The sequence below is a fragment of the Ranitomeya variabilis genome, chromosome 2 (genome assembly GCF_051348905.1).
Source record: "Ranitomeya variabilis isolate aRanVar5 chromosome 2, aRanVar5.hap1, whole genome shotgun sequence".
Lineage (NCBI taxonomy): Eukaryota > Metazoa > Chordata > Amphibia > Anura > Dendrobatidae > Ranitomeya > Ranitomeya variabilis.
Window position 1 is genome coordinate 26,486,114 of NC_135233.1, and position 19,800 is coordinate 26,505,913.

The 19,800-nt window shown below is 42.4% G+C and overlaps 1 protein-coding gene across 2 annotated transcripts in view; it reads right to left on the minus strand.

Moving 5' to 3' along the window:
• Positions 1 to 831: 831 nt before the first annotated feature.
• STUM (stum, mechanosensory transduction mediator homolog) overlaps positions 832 to 19,800 on the minus strand; it is a 74,451-nt gene continuing 55,482 nt past the window's right edge. Inside the window, exons 2-3 of one of the 2 annotated variants that reach the window (XM_077282149.1) lie at positions 13,594 to 13,773; positions 832 to 1,553 (exon numbers count right to left, since the gene is read on the minus strand). In XM_077282149.1, coding sequence (XP_077138264.1) covers positions 1,519 to 1,553; positions 13,594 to 13,773 — 215 coding nt within the window. In that variant the 3' untranslated portion in view covers positions 832 to 1,518. Of the gene's footprint in view, positions 1,554 to 12,063; positions 12,087 to 13,593; positions 13,774 to 19,800 lie in introns of those variants that run through there. The other variant, XM_077282150.1, reaches the window with a different exon arrangement.

A 19,800-nucleotide genomic window follows, 5' to 3' on the forward strand; every position in this document is an offset into this window, starting at 1 on the left:
ATCAGCGACCAAATATAGGTCCTGATCATTCCCTACGACCAACGATCTCCCAGCAGGGGCCTGATCGTTGGTCGCTGTCACACATAACGAGATCGTTAGCGGGATCGTTGCTACATCACAAAAAGCGTGACGTTGCAACGATATCGTTAACGAAATCGTTATGTGTGAAGGTACCTTAAGCCTCTGGTGTGCTACTATCTGCTGTATCTAAACCTCTCGTGTTCTACTATCTGCAGTCTCTAAGCCTCTCATGTGCTACTATCTGCGGTCTCTAAGCCTCTCGTGTGCTGCTACCTGCTGTATCTAAGCTTCTCATTTGTGATACTGTCTCCTAAACTGACGTAGAACTAACTTTAAATTTTATATTGGATTTAATCATGTTTTTTTTGAGACAACAACCAAATGTGACAACCTGGAGGTCAGGCCTCTGGTCGCTCCATGACCCATGGATGACTATTCCGAGTGGATGGCCTCCGGGTATAGTCTCTACTGCACATCTTGTACATTGCCATTGTTACGCGGGTTGTTGCATTATAATGACCGACATCTTTAAGCTAAAATGTTGCTTTATGATTGGTTGAGATGCATCTCAGCCGTGACGTCACACCAATAAGATCATGCCTACTGGAGAGAGAGGATGTGTCCTTATACACAGGGCCATCTCCTGGTGTCTGGGGTTCTTTGGATGCCCTTGGCTCCTGCATCACTGACCATCAACTTGACAACTGTTGAACACGTCTCCTCAGATTATAACCCACCCCTGCACCAGCAGCCCCCCGGTGTCGGCCCAGGTTTGTTATAATGTCATCAAAAAAATTTACTCTCAAAATATTTGCTAAATTTTTACCAAAAGTCTGTTTGACAACAAATAGAATTAATCTACGGGTCTGAACCACCAAACCGAGCACGATGTTCTGTCCTGTACCCCAAGACATAGGAATATCTCATATTTACAAGAAATAACACCCATAAAAATTCTGGATCTTTACTATCGAAAGTTCTTTTGGAAACACAGAACATTCCGACATGTTGGCTCCGACGTCCATGTGAATAATGGCTGATGGACATGTGTCCCAAGGTTTGAGGATTCCATAAATGCTGAAGTCATCACTCACGACCCATGTAGAGTGATACCGAGCCGCACTCCACTTCATCATTGATTGTTGACTTTCTTGGAATTTCTATCTCCTTCACCTTCACCATTTGGTCCAAACACAAACATTGAAGACAAGGAATGGACATCTTAGGTGGGGTAGAATGGACGGCACCAAAACGTTTATGAAAGGGAGTAGTGATACTGAGGTTATAATAACTGTGGGGGCAGCACGGAAAGTTCCATGGTTGTTGTAGGTTCCAGGCGACCAACCTGGTATCTGTCGTCACATTACTGGTCTCCTGTATGTACATCCGCCATTGAGTGTCCTGCTGTATGTTTCTCCATTTATTTAAAACTGTTCTACAAAAAGACGTTTGCATGGAAAAATGTCCCTGACCAATTCGACATGATAGATGTCCTGGTTACAGCTGCTGGGGGATGCCTTGTTCCTTATAGCCTGAAAATAAGAATATAAGAGGATTACTTTGGAAATGGGATAAATAGATACAGTAGATCGATAGCGGAACTGTACTGCGGTCCCGGGAGACCGGGGGATATCCTCAGGACACAGATATAGCTGAATATAACGGTGGAGCAGGGAGCCGACAGGTCCTTCCTCCACTGCTGAGTCTGTAAAGACAGAACGTCCTGCCAGGACTTTTGGGCCTCATGGCTGGCAGTGGAGAATAGGAGCAGGACACAGGCAAGGTGAGCTGGGCGAGGCTATGCTACGGGTTTAGAATAACATAAACATTGCCATGTGTGTCCCTTTTTGTTATCATTCAAAGTTACGAGGTGTGACAAAACCATTGCCATGGGGCCCGCTGATGTATGCAGGATAACCCCCTATATAAGTCACTGGCCACCTACCTTGAGAGACTGTGAAAGAAGTGAAGCAGGGATATCATCAGAGACAAGCATGAAAAAGAGGAGAAAATAGGGAAACTATGAAAACAAGCAATGGAAATCAACCACTTACCCATTTAAGCCTATATATTGCTATATAAAAAGACAGATAATAGATAGATAGAAAATATATAGATAATAGATAGATAGATAGAAAATATATAGATAATAGATAGATAGATAGATAGATAGATAGACAGATAATGGATATAAAATAAATAGATAGATAGATAATAAATAGATAGATAGATAATGGAGATAGATAGATAGATAGATAGATAGACAGACAGATAGATAATAGATAGATAATGGATAGATAGATAAATAGATAGATAATAAATAGATAGATGATAGACAATAAATAACAGATATATACTAGATAGATAATAGATAGATAATAGATAGATACATAATAGACATATACATAATAGATAATAGATAGATAGATCATAGACAGATAGATAATAGATAGACAGATAATAGAGTGATAGATAATATAGATAGATAAATAAATAGATAATAGCCAGAAGGAAAATAGATAATAGATAGATAATAGATAAATACATAATAGATAGATAGATAGATAGATAATAGACAGATAGATAGATAGATAGATAGATAATAGATAGATAGATAGATAGATAGATAGATAGATAGATAGATAGATAGATAGATAATAGATAAATACATAATAGATAGATAGAGATAGATAGACAATAGACAGATAGATAGATAGATAATAGATAATAGATAGATAGATAGATAGATAGATAATAGATAAGTACATAATAGATAGATAGAGATAGATAGACAATAGACAGATAGATAGATAATAGATAGATAGATAGATAGATAATAGATAGATAGATAGATAGATAGATAGATAGATAGATATTCATGTTCACAATGTTATCTGTCTCGTCGTGATAGGAGATTTAAAGGCGATTCATGTGGGATCAGAGCCGGCTGTGTGATGACAGACAGGTATATTTTTCTGTGAAACGTTCTGGCATTTCAGAGAAATCATAGTTTAAACCAGGGGCGGGGAACCTCAGGCCCCAGGGCCATTTGCGGCCCTCGATGACCTTTTATCAGGCCTCCCCCCGAGCAGATTCTCAGGGACCGCATTCTTGGGCAGGGAGGTGTATTTTGATTGCCACCAGCTCATTAGGTTCTTGCTCTGTTTGCACACACACGCAGTGCTCACTACTGAACACTGAAGGGCATGCAATGAAAGATCACGTCCTGACACCAGTGCCGGAGCCAGGATGTACTTTGTGGGAGGAGTTTGTTCGGCCCCTGAAGGACGGTATAAATATCCAAATGGCCCTTGGCAGAAAAAAAGATTCCCCACCCCTGGTGTAAAGTATCAGCCGTGGACAATAGGCAGAGACGAGGCTAGCCCAGCGCCAATCGTGGTCAGCTTTTCACCAAACCTCTCCAGGTGACTAACAGGCGTGTAAAGGGTGTTTATTACCTGTCAGTCTCCTGGAGCAGTGTGGAGAAAAGCCGGACTGGGTTGGCGCCGGACTAGTATTTTCTCTGCCTTTAGTCCCAGCCATAAACTATGTTTTCTATGAAATGTATGAGGGTCTCAGTGAAAAATATACCTGGTTGTCATTACCAACATGGGACAGAGTGGCCGGTGGTGCAGAGCCCACCGATACCAGCGCCGTCCTGTAATTGGAGCCACCGGGGTGACAAGTCCGCCCATGATATTTCTTCCTCCTGAATCTTCCCCCATCACTGTGAGTGATATCATTGAGAAATGGAAGGAAGCGCAGCAACTCAAAGTATAGACCCCGAAATGTTACATGGGCCAAGTGCTAGGGAGCAGAGGGCAGAAAAGTCACCACCGCTCTGCTGACCCCATAACTGCGGAGTCCAGACCTCCTCTGGTATACCATCAGTACAAACACTGCGCCCGCGCTGGGAGCTTTATGGCCGAGCAGCTGCACACAGCCGTACATCACCAAGCACAATGCTGAGCGTCGGATGGAGTGGTGTAAAGCTGGCATTTTCACACACAGTCAATGAACTTCAAAATGTACTTGTTTCTGCCTCAACTAGTCCCATCTCCTTCACCACACTCCAGGATGCTGCTACAGTCCAGGTAATAAGAGTCTTATTCTTAACCCGCGGTTCCACGTCCTCTTAAGGGAACTAGTTTGCCAGTATGGCCAGTACTTTACTTCTCCGCTTGCTGATGCTTTAGACTTCCCCCGGGGCTCGCTCTACATCTCACGCTCTATGTTCCATCCTGGCCCGTTACCTCTCTGAGTTATAAATTCGGGGCTGTAGTACTAAGAATCCTGTCCCAGGACCCATCTCCGGTTGATCACTCTGTTCTTCGGTCACTTCTCTCTCTACACTCAGGATCACGCTTCTGCTGACTAGTCGGACCATAAGTCTGCTTCTAAGGCACTCTGGGCCCTATCTAACTTCCTGAGAGAAAACTGTCTCTATCCCTTCACCTTAACCCTTCCCACTCTGGACTGTACCCAATCATTAACCCCAACTCTCCCTACTGTTGGGCAGAACACAACACCAACCCTAATAATGCATATCACAATCCACATTATACACCATAATAGTACTCATGTATTCAAGGGGAAACGTAAACCATATGTCCATCTCCATACAAGTGCACGAGGTCCATAAAGACATGGGTGGGGAACATGAGCGGCCGCACAGAGCCCGAACCTCAGCCCCATCCAATGCCTATTCCAGAGATAGTGATCCCGGCCTCTCCCCAACATCAGGGTCTGACCCAACAAATGCTCTTCTAGATGAAGGGGCAAAAATTCCCAGATGCCTCCAAAATCGTGTAGAAATCCCTCCCAGAGGAGCGGGAGCCGAATCTTTGAGTCAAGAAGTTGTTAAAGCTGAAAAGGAATTGAGAAATTGTGACCACCAACATGGCAGCTATCACCGATCCCTGGGAATATATGGTGTCTTACTCAGAGGTCTCATATCTTAGAGTACTGTCACACAGTGGCACTTTTGTCGCTACGACGGTACGATCCGTGACGTTCCAGCGATATCCATACGATATCGCTGTGTCTGACACGCAGCAGCGATCAGGGACCCAGCTGAGAATCGTACGTCGTAGCAGATCGTTTGGAACTTTTTTTCGTCGCTGGATCTCCCGCTGTCATCGCTGGATCGTTGTGTGTGACAGCGATCCAGCGATGCGTTCGCTTGTAACCAGGGTAAACATCGGGTTACTAAGCGCAGGGCCGCGCTTAGTAACCCGATGTTTACCCTGGTTACCAGCGTAAAAGTAAAAAAAAAAAAAACGTACATACTCACATTCCGGTGTCCTTCAGGTCCCTTGCCGTCTGCTTCCCGCTCTGACTGACTGCCGGCCGTAAGGCAGTGGCACAGCACAGCAGTGACGTCACCGCTGTGATCTGCTTTCACTTTACGGCGGCACTCAGTCAGAGCGGGAAGCAGACGGCGAGGGACCTGAAGGACACCGGAATGTGAGTATGTACTGTTTGTTTTTTTTTACTTTTACGCTGGTAACCAGGGTAAACATCGGGTTACTAAGCGCGGCCCTGCGCTTAGAAACCCGATGTTTACCCTGGTTACCCAGGGCCTTCGGCATCGTTGGTCGCTGGAGAGCAGTCTGTGTGACAGCTCCCCAGCGACCACACAACGACTTTCCAACGATCACGGCCAGGTCGTATCGCAGGTCGTGATCGTTGGAAAGTTGCAGAGTGTGACAGTACCCTTACGCGATGCAGAGAGAGCGCTGTTTATGCTTCGTCTGACAGAGATAATTACTTGAAGACTCCTTGTAATTAGTGGTAATCCGGTTATCAGCAGCACTAAGTAAAGTGCTAAAGTGCTGTCGCGTCACCACGTGTTAATTGCCTTTCTTCCTATGCAGGAAAGTCACACACATAACGGGAACGGATCTCGGTTTACAGAGTTCATGGACTCCAATCCCGAGCGAGAAATGGAAAAACGTATCGAAGAGTGAATGTGGCAACGGTTCGTCAATTTTTAGGATAGAATCTATGGGAAGACGTGTCCTACCTCTGGGGGGCGCTGTGACAGAGGGGACCTTTATGGACTCTCGTGGGATGATGGGCATTGCTTTGGTCCTTTTTGTAGATTTGGATCCCATAGAGTGAGGAAAAGGAGGAGTGCACACACGGGGTCTGTAGTAATTATTGTAGTAGTTATTATCCTTCTATATTATTTCTAAACACTCTTTTTCAGTGATTACTTTGTATCTCCATTCATACTGCACCAACACACACAAATGAAACACCATTTGAAAGGTAAAAGTGCCCCCTTCAGCAAGAAAATAGCCAAACAAACCACACATGCACGATGTGATCACAAAATACAGTTTAAACATTAATTTTCATAAACCTGCAGTAAGGAATAATGACCTGCAGGTGGCACCACACTACCCCAAAGCACAATACCACAAAGCTGCTTACAGACATCACAAACAAATCCTAACATTTGCCTTGGGGGCTTTCCAGCTTGCCGAACTCCTTGCCCAGCCGATTTCAGGCACATTGGAGGATAGCACACTTCACTACAGGTGAGTCACATATGCAAACACAAACACATTCGTAAACATGCACTGCCTATTCATATGCACACTTGCTCCATTTATACTCCACCGACACACACAAATGATACACCATTTCAAAGGTCAAATTACTTGCAGGTGGCATTTGCCTTGGGGTCTTTCCAGCTTGCCGAAGTGCTTGCCCAGACTATTTCAGGCACATTGAAGGATTGCACTCTTCACTGCAGGTGAGTCACATATGCAAACACAGTTGTAAACATGCACTGCTTTTTCAGTGATTACTTTGCCCCACACACACAAATGGTGAGTCACATACAGTATGCAAACACATTTGTAAACATGCACTGCTTTTTCGGTGATTACATCGCCCCCCACACACAAATAATACACCATTTGAAAGGTAAACTTGCCCTTCAGTAAGAAAAGACACAAACAAACCACACATTCATGATTTGATCAATAAATACAGTTTAAACATTCATTTTCAGAAACCTGCAGAAAAAAACAATAACCTGCAGGTGGCACCGCAACCTCAAGACATTTTTTTAGCCTCTACTTATCAAACCAATTCATTGTATTACCAATCTACATATATAAATACCTCTCTGTGTTCATCATCTCATTAAATACATTAACATTTGACCAGCTTGATTTTCCTGAAATTGCCTGCACCCCGACAACCAATGTGCGAAAAATTTCACACGGGCCAACTAGTTATTATTATTATTATTATTATTATTATTATTATTATTATTATTTTGAGGTCTGGGATACATTTACTTTGGGGTCCAGTCTGAATTTCTTTGGGTTTTTACTTATTTTGGGGTCCATAGTGATTTTGAGGTTGGGGGTCTCCTTTTTTTGATAGGGTTTAATCTGAATTTACTTTTGGAGTCTGAGTGTAAGGTATGTATTCATTGTGGGATCTGTATTTATTTTGAGGTCTGGGGTCCATTTATTTTAGGGTCTGGTCTAAAGTCTATATTTATTTGCGTGTCTGGTCTGGGGTCTGTATTCATATTTGGATTCTGCATTTTGGAGTTAGGGGGTCTGCATTTATTCTGCGGCCATAGTTTGAGGTTTGTACTGTTTTTGTGGTCTGATCACTCAGGATTCTAATAATCTCTCTCAAAAGTAGTAACATTGTAGGTTATTAGGAAGAACAGCTCCGGAGCACAAACTGCTAATCCAGTGAGTGTTATACTGTGAATGCCAACAGAATCTATGAGTTTCTTGAAGCTTTAATAATCTTAATAATTTATTTTTATATAGCGCTAACATATTCCGCAGCGCTTTACAGGTTGCACACATTATCATCTCTGTCCTCATTGGGGCTCACAATCTACATTCCCTATCAGTATGTCTTTGGAATGTGGGAGGAAACCGGAGAACCCTGAGCCACCGTGCTGCCCTTTAACATTTATCACCGGACTACAAGTCCCAGAATTCTGGGACTTGTCCTCTTTTCACAGTCGAGATGACAGTATTCTGCCCGCAAAAAGATGCTGGAAAACATTTCTTTAAAGAATTAATCTCCTGCCGTACCTTCTCTTAGATTTATTGTCATGACAACCAACAAGGATAAAACAGTGTAAAATTAGATCTCTATGTTTGGTGGATCTCGTCCCCCCGCTCCGGAGCTGGGCGGCAGCGAATAATTCCCAGCACTGATGTCAGAGACGGGATGTTACAGAACCCGCAGGAATGAGAAATACGAAAAAAATAAAGCCGAGGCTAAAAACTAAGACTTACCTCCAACTAGATTAAGATATGTCAAAAATCGTCAATTTATTGCGGAGAGGGTCCTTCCGCTGAGGACCCCCAGTAACCTCAAAATATGCCTTCCTAGAATGCAGCGGGGTCACACATGCTCACCCCTTTAATTACTGCCCATCCAGCAGCCACTGATCATGCACTGGTCTACCATTTCCTTATGGTCCTGTTCATCCTGAGCCTCCTGATGGGCCTTAAACTCTAGAGCTCTTCTGCACTCACTATTGTTACTCTCCTGTGCCTTGTAAATTCCTGCACCAGTCCCCAAAATTACCAGCTGCAATGTCTTCATCAAAACCCATAAAACTGTCCCCAGAAATATCAGAGAAATTATCCCTCCAATTCCTGTACCTCTGTAAGTGACGGGTTTATGCCCATAACTGTAGACTAGAGCAGCTGGCATAGGAACACAATGAGCCATAGAATTCGACACAAATAATGTAAAGAAAACAAAAAGAATTCTTATGAAATAAATAAATAAATAAATAGAACCCCCAACAGAAAAGAAACTGGAGTAATATTAATACTAAAACAGGAATGGAGTGAATAGAATAAATGAATGAATAAACAGAATACAATGTGTTTTATAAAAAATATTAAAACTATTCCTGACAGCAGCCACCACTAGGAGGAGCTCCTGCTTACATATTTATAAAGCTAAAATTGAGTTCAATAGCGGTGACTGCATGAATCTGTATGTAGTGAGCTCCCTCTAGTGGTGACACTCTCTCTCTCTCTCTCTCGCTGCCCACACTCCTTCATTGGCTGAAAAATGGCGGGGAAATCGTCACATGAAACGCAACTTTGGCACGAAGATCGCCGACCGCATGGCCGATCCCACAGTGGGATCGAGTCGGGTTTCATGTAACCCGACTTTGCTGAAAGTCGGCGATTTTTGAAAATGTCCGATCCGTTTCGCTCAACCCTAGTGGTGACTGTATAAATCTGTATATAGTGAACTCCCCCTAGTGGTGGCTGTATAAATCTGTATGTAGTGAGCTCCTCCTAGTGGTGACTGCATAAATCTGTATGTAGTGAGCTCCCCTTAGTGGTGGCTGTATAAATCTGTATGTAGTGAGCTCCTCCTAGTGGTGACTGCATAAATCTGTATGTAGTGAGCTCCCCCTAGTGGTGGCTGTATAAATCTGTATGTAGTGAGCTCCTCTTAGTGGTGGCTGTATAAATCTGTATGTAGTGAGCTCCCTCTAGTGGTGACTGTATAAATCTGTATGTAGTGAGCTCCCCCCAGTGGTGGCTGTATAAATCTGTATGTAGTGAGCTCCCTCTAGTGGTGGCTGTATAAATCTGTATGTAGTGAGATCCCCCCAGTGGTGGCTGTATAAATCTGTATGTAGTGAGCTCCCCCTAGTGGTGGCTGTATAAATCTGTATGTAGTGAGCTCCCTCTAGAGGTGGGTGTATAAATATGTATGTAGTGAGCTCCCTCTAGTGGTGGAGGTATAAATCTGTATGTAGTGAGCTCCCTCTAGTGGTGACTGTATAAATCTGTATGTAGTGAGCTCCCCCCAGTGGTGGCTGTATAAATCTGTATGTAGTGAGCTCCCTCTAGAGGTGGCTGTATAAATATGTATGTAGTGAGCTCCCTCTAGTGGTGGAGGTATAAATCTGTATGTAGTGAGCCTCCACTAGTGGTAGTTCTATAAATTATTGAAAGTAGCAAAAGCAGTATAGAATGAGCAGACTGGCGCATTCTAATAACCATATAACCGGCATGCAAAGTTAGAAATGGAAAATTGTTGTGTATCTGACACTGTTGTGTGGGATTGGTGATTTTTTGAATATGCTTAAACAGCAGCTATGAAAAGACTTGGTTGTCTTTCCTTATTAGACAAATGTCATGAGCCCCGTCATATCCCTGTGGGGGGTACACTAGAAGAGATCTTAGTAAGGGGACACTGGGGGCTAATTAAAGGAGAAGTCTCTATAAAGACCGAAGGAAATGAGGCTCTGGGGAGAAAGATTCATCCATCTGCCTACGGCCTGCCCGTCTTTAGGGCACTATCGCTCTGCGTCTTGGGTAAAGGTAAAACACCAGAAGATGGAATATAGGTCAACTTTATTTTCAGGAATGTGGAAATTATTCACTCTGCTGCAGCTCTGCATGGAACGGGTCTACTCCAGGCGAGAAAACCCCAGAGAGGGAATGTGTTACCCTCATGTTGACAAATAACAGAAACAGCTTAAATTATGGAGACATTTCTTTTCTTTCTATTTCTACATTTCTACAATTTCTCAAAAAAACTCATATATGTGCTTTATAAAATGAAAGTGTGGTTATCTACAGTATCTATCTATCTATCTATCTATCTATCTATATATCTATTCATCTATCTATCTATCATCTATCTATCTATCTCATATCTATCTTTGCAATGAAAATGATAAAAACCCACATTGTAAATTAGATTTAATAGAAAAATGTTTAAACTTGTTGGTGAGCCTAGCTGCTGTCGTATAGATACAGAGATACAACAGGAGTTCACATGGAAACAACAGCTACTCTACCTGGATGTGGCAGAAATAGGAAGCTGTTACTGTCTGCCATCAAATTCCTGATTAGGTGGGTGGTAAAAAACTCTTGGTGAAGGCTACAGTGAAGCATGGTGGTGGCATTGTGATATCTACAGTAAAGAATGTTGGAGGCTCAGTGATGTTTACATTGAAGCATGGTTATGACATCATGATGTTTACAGTAAAGCATGGTGGTGGCTCTGTGATCTCTACAGTGAAGCATGGTTGTGGCTTGGTGAAGGCTACAGTGAAGTATGATGGTGGCATTGTGATATCTATAGTAAAGCATGTTGGAGGCTCAGTGATGTTTGCATTGAAGCATGGTTGTGACATCATGATGTTTACAGTAAAGCATGGTGGTGGATCTGTGATGTCTACAGTGAAGCATGGTTATGGCTTGGTGATGTATACAGTGAAGCATGGTAGGGCCTCAGCAATACCAAGAATAAAGCATGGTGTTGGCTTGATCATTTCTACAGTGAAGCATGGTGGTGACTTGGCGATGCTTACATTGAAACATGGTGGTGGTTTGGTAATTCCTACAGTGAAACATGGTGGTAGCTTGGTTATGTCTACAGCAAAGCATGGTGGTGGCTTAAAGATCCCTACAGTGAAGCATGATAGAGGCTCAGCGATGTCTACAATGAAGCATGGTGGTGGCTTGGTGATGCTTACAGTGAAGCATAGTTGTGGCTCGGTGATGTGTACAGTGAAGCATGGTGATGGCTTGATCACGTCTACAGAGAAGCATGGTGGTAGCTTGGTTATGTCTACAGCAGAGCATGGTGGTGACTTAAGGATCCCTACAGTGAAGCATGATGGAGGCTCAGCGATGTCTACAATGAAGCATGGTGGTGGCTTGGTGATGCTTACAGTGAAGCATAGTTGTGGCTCGGTGATATGTACAGTGAAGCATGGTGATGGCTTGATCACGTCTACAGAGAAGCATGGTGGTGGCTCGGCGATGCCTACATTGAAGCAGGGTGGTGGCTGAGTGATGCCTACAATGAAGCATGGTGGTAGATTGGTGAGTGAAGCATGGTGGTGGCCCAGCGATGTCTACAGCGAATCATGGTGTTGGTTTGGTCTTGTCTACAGTGAAGCATTGTGGCGGCTTGGTGATGTCTACAGTGAGCATGGTAGGGGCTCAGTGATGACTACAGTGAAGCATGCTGGTGGCTCAGTGATGTTCCGGGGCTACTTTGCACCCTCTGGTGTTAGAAACCTGCAGCATGTGGAGGGCAAGATGAATTCAATCAAACATCACGAAATAATTGAAGAAAACATCATATCTTCTGAAGAGAGCTAAAGCTCACACGTCAATGACCTCCCAACAGGACCAAGGTCCCCAGCACACCTCACAGTTCACCAAGCCTTGGTTTCACTAAATGTCCTGGGGAATTTTGGAGGGGCAACTGTATCTATCCTAGATGTGCTCACTATAAGGGGGCAGGCGGTTCATGATCTTCCAGTTTATTCATATTATTTCCTTGGTCTGACTTCCACTCAGGATCCTCATTGCCAAGAGCTGAGAGCATCTACACAGAGTACTCCTCACCCTGGAGGACCCGCCATGGCCGCACATCACACACAGCCTTTTGATTTCAATGAACGCTATATAATTCCCCATTTCTCCTGAACAATTCAACACTTGCTGCTGTTTTCCTTCATTGATTACCACGGATCGCTGGAGGTCACAGCAGGTAGAAAACCCCGAGATCAGTAAAAAGGCAGAGAGCCCCTTTAACTAGTCTGCTATATGTTAAGCACCTTTTTTTGCAGACTCCCTCATCACGTCTGTGTTGTGACTGAACTGTCCAAACATATCCATGTCGGCCTGTCCCACAATATCCCTGCCACAGTGTATACAGTCCGTATATAACTGATATATCCTGCCTGTGTAAACAGTTCTGCCTCCAGCAGCTCCTGTACCTGACATGTTTACAGGACGGAGCCCGGGTGATCTAGAAGGTTTATAGAAAAGCTCAGGGAGCAATTATCCTGGACGCATTCTTCTAATAGGACACATAACTTCCCTACAGTAACCGACAAAGCGCCCGATGCCAGATAAGAGCACTTAGTCTGGTCGCCTGGCATCTTGGTGATGGTTACATGTCTGGAAATCTTGCAAATCAGAAGCAAAATCATAAAAACTCTACCTCCAGTGTGGGGCAGGAAGTAGCTGTCTGAAATATATTAGTGTCAGCCATATTACCTGCCATGTGTGGCTTCTACTGTCACCTAGTCACCCTGTCTCAAGACTCCCATGATGTAAGAACCCTCCTGTCCCTCTCACTTTTTAGAGCGTGGACCCCAATCTGTTATCACTGCCGGGGTCAGAACCTTCATCAGTGAGGCAACAAGTAGCTAACTTCTTCTCTCACCTAAGTTTCAATATACAGTAATCTAGCCGATGGCCAGACCAATGCAGAACTAGCTCTGAGGGACCAAAGCAGATGTCAAGAATGTTTACCCCCTGCTGCTTTGGTTCCTAAAATTCAGCATGATAGCCCTCTGATCATCCCCTGCCATAACTGTCACATATGTCCAGACCGCTGATCCTCCTATAACCTTTTTGCATGGGATCCATCAGCTCATGTAGCTCCTCTCGCCGCGCCATCACTCAGCTCTCTGGTATATGATCAGCTCCCCTGTTCATCCTGATCCACCTGGTTCATGACTAGAATATCAGAACTGCAGCTGCTACAGAGAATAATTTCTTCTGCACTTACTTGCCAGAATGACCATGTCCATCCCCCAGAATATACTCATGATCCATCCGACCATAACAATCGCTGTAAGGATTTGGATGAGGGCTGCAGCGATGTTCAGCCAGAATACGCAGCATATGTGGCGGTCGGGGAGGTCGGTCCTGGCTCCGCACAACACGGTGAATGCTGAGACAAATGTCCCTGAAAGAGAAGAGAGAAGAGAAGATCACATTCAGAAAAGAACACGGCGCACCTTCATTTGTCATATTATATAGTTTTTCTTGTCATTTCAGTTGCTATGAAATATTGCCATGTATTTCCCAAATAATACTGCCATATATTTCCCAAATAATACTGCCATATATTTCCCAAATAATAGTGCCATATATTTCCCAAATAATACTGCCTTATATTTCCCACATGATACTGCCATATATTTCCGCATAATACTGACATATATTTCCCATATAAAAATGCCTTATATTTCCCACATAATACTGCCATATATTTCCCACGTGATACTGCCATATATTTCCACATAATACTGCCATATACAGTTAGGTCCATATATATTTGGACAGAGACAACATTTTTCTCATTTTGGTTATAGACATCACCACAATTTAATTTTAAACAAAACAATTCAGATGCAGTTGAAGTTCAGACTTTCAGCTTTCATTTGAGGGTATCCATATTAAAATTGGATGAAGGGTTTAGGAGTTTCAGCTCCTTAACATGTGCCACCCTGTTTTTAAAGGGACCAAAAGTAATTGGACAATTGACTCCAAGGCTCTTTCATGGACAGTTGTGGGCAATCCCTTCATTATGTCATTCTGAATTAAGCAGATAAAAGGCCTGGAGTTGATTTGAGGTGTGGTGCTGCATTTGGAAGGTTTTGCTGTGAAGTAAACATGCGGTCAAAGGAGCTCTCCATGCAGGTGAAACAAGCCATCCTTAAGCTGTGAAAACAGAAAAAACCCATCCGAGAAATTGCTACAATATTAGGAGTGGCAAAATCTACAGTTTGGTACATCCTGAGAAAGAAAGAAAGCACTGGTGAACTCATCAATGCAAAAAGACCTGGGCGCCCACGGAAGACAACTGTGGTGGATGATCGCAGAATAATCTCCATGGTGAAGAGAAACCCCTTCACAACAGCCAACCAAGTGAACATTACTCTCCAGGAGGTCGGCGTATCAATATCCAAATCTACCATAAAGAGAAGACTGCATGAAAGTAACTACAGAGGGTTCACTGCACGGTGCAGCCACTCATAAGCATCAAGAACAAAAAGGCTAAAAAACATCTATAAAAGCCAGCACAGTTCTGGAAGAACATTCTTTGGACAGATGAAACCAAGATCAACCTCTACCAGAATGATTGAAAGAGAAAAGTCTGGTGAAGGCGTGGTACAGCTCATGATCCAAAGCATACCACATCATATGTAAAACACAGCGGAGGCAGTGTGATGGCTTGGGCATGCATGGCTGCCAGTGGCACTGGGTCACTAGTGTTTATTGATGATGTGACACAGGAATGAATTCTGAGGTCTTCAGAACCGCCATACTGTGTGCTCAGATCCAGCCAAATGCAGCCAAACTGATTGGTCGTCGTTTCATACTACAGATGGACAATGACCAAAACATAAAGCCAAAGCAACCCAGGAGTTTATTAAAGCAAAGAAGTGGAATATTCTTAAATGGCCAAGTCAGTCACCTGATCTCAACCCAATTGAGCAGCATTTCACTTGTTAAAGACTAAACTTCAGACAGAAAGGTCCACAAACAAACAGCAACTGAAAACCACCGCAGTGAAGGCCTGGCCGAGCATCAAAAAGGAGGAAACACAGCGTCTGGTGATGTCCATGAGTTCAAGACTTCAGGCAGTCATTGCCAACAAAGGGTTTTCAACCAAGTACTAAAAATGAACATTTTATTTAAAATTATTGAATCTGTCCAATTACTTTTGGTCCCTTTAAAAACAGGGTGGCACATGTTAAGGAGCTGAAACTCCTAAACCCTTCATCCAATTTTAATGTGGATACCCTCAAATGAAAGCTGAAAGTCTGAACTTCAACTGCATCTGAATTGTTTTGTTTAAAATTCATTGTGGTAATGTCTATAACCAAAATGAGAAAAATGTTGTCTCTGTCCAAATATATATGGACCTAACTGTATTTCCCACATGATACTTAAATATATTTCTCACATGACGCTTCCAAATATTTCCCACATAATACTGCTATATATTCCCCACATAATACTGCAATATATTTCCCAAATAATACTGCCATATATTCCCCATATAATACTGCCATATATTTCCCAAATAATACTGCCATATATTCCCCACATAATGCTGCCATATATTTCCCAAATAATACTGCCATATATTCCCTACATAATACTGCAATATATTTCCCAAATAATACTGCCATATATTCCCCATATAATACTGCCATATATTTCCTACATAATACTGCGATATATTTCCCATATAATACTGCCATATATTTCCCAAATGATACTGCCTTATATTTCCCACATGATACTTCTAAATATTTCCCACATGATACTGCCATATATTTCCGCATAATACTGACATATATTTCCCATATAAAAATGCCTTATATTTCCCACATAATACTGCCATATATTTCCCACATAATACTGCCTTATATTTCCCACATAATACTGCCATATATTTCCCACATGATACTGCCATATATTTCCACATAATACTGCTATATATTTCCCACATGATACTTAAATATATTTCTCACATGACGCTTCCATATATTTCCCACATAATACTGCTATATATTCCCCACATAATACTGCAATATATTTCCCAAATAATACTGCCATATATTCCCCATATAATACTGCCATATATTTCCCAAATAATACTGCCATATATTCCCCACATAATGCTGCCATATATTTCCCAAATAATACTGCCATATATTCCCTACATAATACTGCAATATATTTCCCAAATAATACTGCCATATATTCCCCATATAATACTGCCATATATTTCCTACATAATACTGCAATATATTTCCCATATAATACTGCCATATATTTCCCAAATAATACTGCCATATATTTCACACATAATACTGCCATATATTTCCCAAATAATACTGCCATATATTCCCCACATAATGCTGCCATATATTTCCTACATAATACTGCAATATATTTCCCATATAATACTGCCATATATTTCCCAAATAATACTGCCATATATTTCACACTTAATACTGCTGTATATTTCCCCCATAATACTGCCATATATTTCACACATAATACTGCCGTATATTTCCCACATAATACTGACATATATTTCCCAAGTAATAATGCCATATATTTCCCACATAATACTGCCATATATTTCACACATAATACTGCCGTATATTTCCCACATAAAACTGCCATATATTTCCCAAGTAATAATGCCATATATTTCCCACATGATACTGACATATAGTTCCTATAGGATATTTCCATATGGCTTGAATATAATATTTCCTTATAGTCTCTACATAAAACTGCCGTATAGTTCACACAAAAGACTACATTGTGTCCAAATAAACAGTAACATAGTCTTCAAATAATACTGTCATATTCAGTCATGGCCGAAAGTGTTGGCACCCATAAAATTGTTCCAGAAAAAGTATTTCTCCCAGAAAATTATTAGACTTACACACATTTTGTTATACAAGTTTATTTCCTTTGTGTGCATTGGAACACCACAAAAAAAGAGAGAAAAAAAGGCAAATTGGACATAATTTCACGGAAACCCCCCAAAATGGGTCTTTCAAAATTGTTTGCACCCTCAACTTAATATTTGTTTGCATCCTTTGCATAAATAACTGCAATCAATCGCTTTCTATAACCATCACCAAGCTTGTTACACCTCTCAGCTGGGATTTTGCACGACTCTTCTTTTGCAAACTGCTCCAGGTTTTTCATATTTGAAGGCGCCTTCTCCCAACAGCAATTGTCAGATCTCTCCACAGGTGATCAATGGGAATTAGATCCTGACTCATTGCTGCACTTCAGATCTTCAGCGCTTTGTTTCCATCCATTTCTGGGGGCTTTTTGAAGTACCGTATGTTTGAGGTCATTGTCCTGCTGGATGACCCATGACGTATGACGCAAACCCAGGTTTCTGACACTGGTCACTACCCAAATTGCTTTTGGTAAGCTTAAGATTTCATGATGCCTTGCACACAGTCAGGGCACCCAGTGCCAGAGGCAGTAAACTAACCCCAAGACATCTTTGAACCTCCACCATATTTGACAGTAGGTACTGTGTTCTTTTCTTTGTAGGCTTCATTCTGTTTTCTGTAAACAGTAGAATGATGTGCTTTACCGAAGAGCTCTATCTTTGTCTCGTCTGTCCACAAGATGCTTTCCCAGAAGGGTTTTAACTTACTCAAGTACATTTTGGTCAGCTGCAATCTAGCTGTTTTTTATGTCTCTGTGTCAGAAGTGGGGTCCTTCTGCTATAGCGTTTCATTTAATTCACATGTGGATGGATAGTTCGTACTGATACTGATGCACTCTGAGCCTGCAGGATAGCTTGAATTTCATTGGACCTTGATTGGGGCTGCTTATCCACCATCTGGATTATCTAGCGGAACAACCTTTCAACAATTTTTCTCTGCCGCCCAAATCAAGGGAGATTAGCTACAGTACCATGGGTTGTAAACTTCTTGATTATGTTGCACACCGTGGAGAAAGGAACATGAAGTTCTCTAGAGAAGGACTTGTAACCTTGCGATTTTGATATTGTTCAACAATTTTGTTTCTCAAGTCCTCAGACTGTTCTCTTCTCCTCTATCTGTTCTCCATGCTTAGTGAGATACACAATGCAAAGATTGAGTCAACTTTTTCCTTTATCTGGTTTGTGAGGCAGTGAGGGGGATCATATACGAGGGTTGATATGTGTCCCCCAGGATACGGACGAAGTCCTATTAAAGCCACTGGAGTGCCTTGTGTTCACAGCAGGACGCCACAAGGCAAAATAAAAGAAAGTATGGATAGGGTCCAAGTAGTGGCTTTTTTTTAGAGGGATTTGCAGGTTTGGTAGTGGGGCAAATCCCTCTCTCCACTACTGGTTTTGGAAGTGGCTCTATGGCCACGATTCCATTTAAATCTGTCAGTTTTGCCTTGGGTGTGTCAGTTTGGAGTTTGCAAGCTGCAGAGCAGGTGGCTCTGTGCAACCCAGGTCTATGTGGAGCTAACACAGAGCCAGGGGCTTCAAGGTGGCTGACACACCCAAGAGACACGGCTGTGTCATTGTCCATGGCAACAGGTTTGGCACACGAACTGCATGTATGGAAACCCAGCTGTAATCCGAAGGATACCACGCCTGTTTGTGAGTCTGTAAATAAATAAATAAAGACACGTTCATGACTTTCATATTGCCCACACCTGTAACTTGCCACAGGTGAGTTTGAACGAGCATCACAAGTTTGAGTGAGCTTAAACGAGCACCCACAATTTTGGAAAAGTGGCAACAATTTTGTCCTACCCATTTTTGTGCTTTTGTGTGAAATTATGTCTAATTTGGTTGCAACACAGGATAGGCCGGATGGTGGATAAGCAGCCCCAATCAAGTTCCAAGGCTTCAGTACAGCGGCCACAGAGTACTCTCTGCTGCACCAGGGTCTCGTGAATTTACTTTCTCATCTCTAGTGCCGACGTAGTACCACCATATAGTTTTTATATAAACTCCCATATAGTTCCCACATAGCATTGCCAAAAATCTCTTCTCATGACTAGTGATCCTGCGGGATCAAAATGGCAATTACAGAACATTTTTTTCACCTGTAGCAACAAAGGAAAGAAATCAACCAGTGACAACTATTAAGACTTTTCAAACAGATCCTCATATGTCAGCTTCCTGCAACACCAAATGCCGAGTCTGCAGCAGGTCCCACTCCTGCCATGAGCCTTATAGAAAACTGGTGTCTTATTATGTGTCTGAGACCTCCCAGGCGCCAGAGCCCAGGTGTGACCCTTAATAACAATGTCCTTGTACCTTACTGTAAATGTAGAAGGGCGGACATGTCCTCGATTAGTTACAGAAATCTTGGCACTTCTCTGGGTACCACACCTTATTTCTTCCAAGCAGCTGGTAAGTGGTTAGGTCTCAGCTCATGGACCCAACTAACAACGTTTCCAATTTACATGACTTAAATGGGCTCGTCAA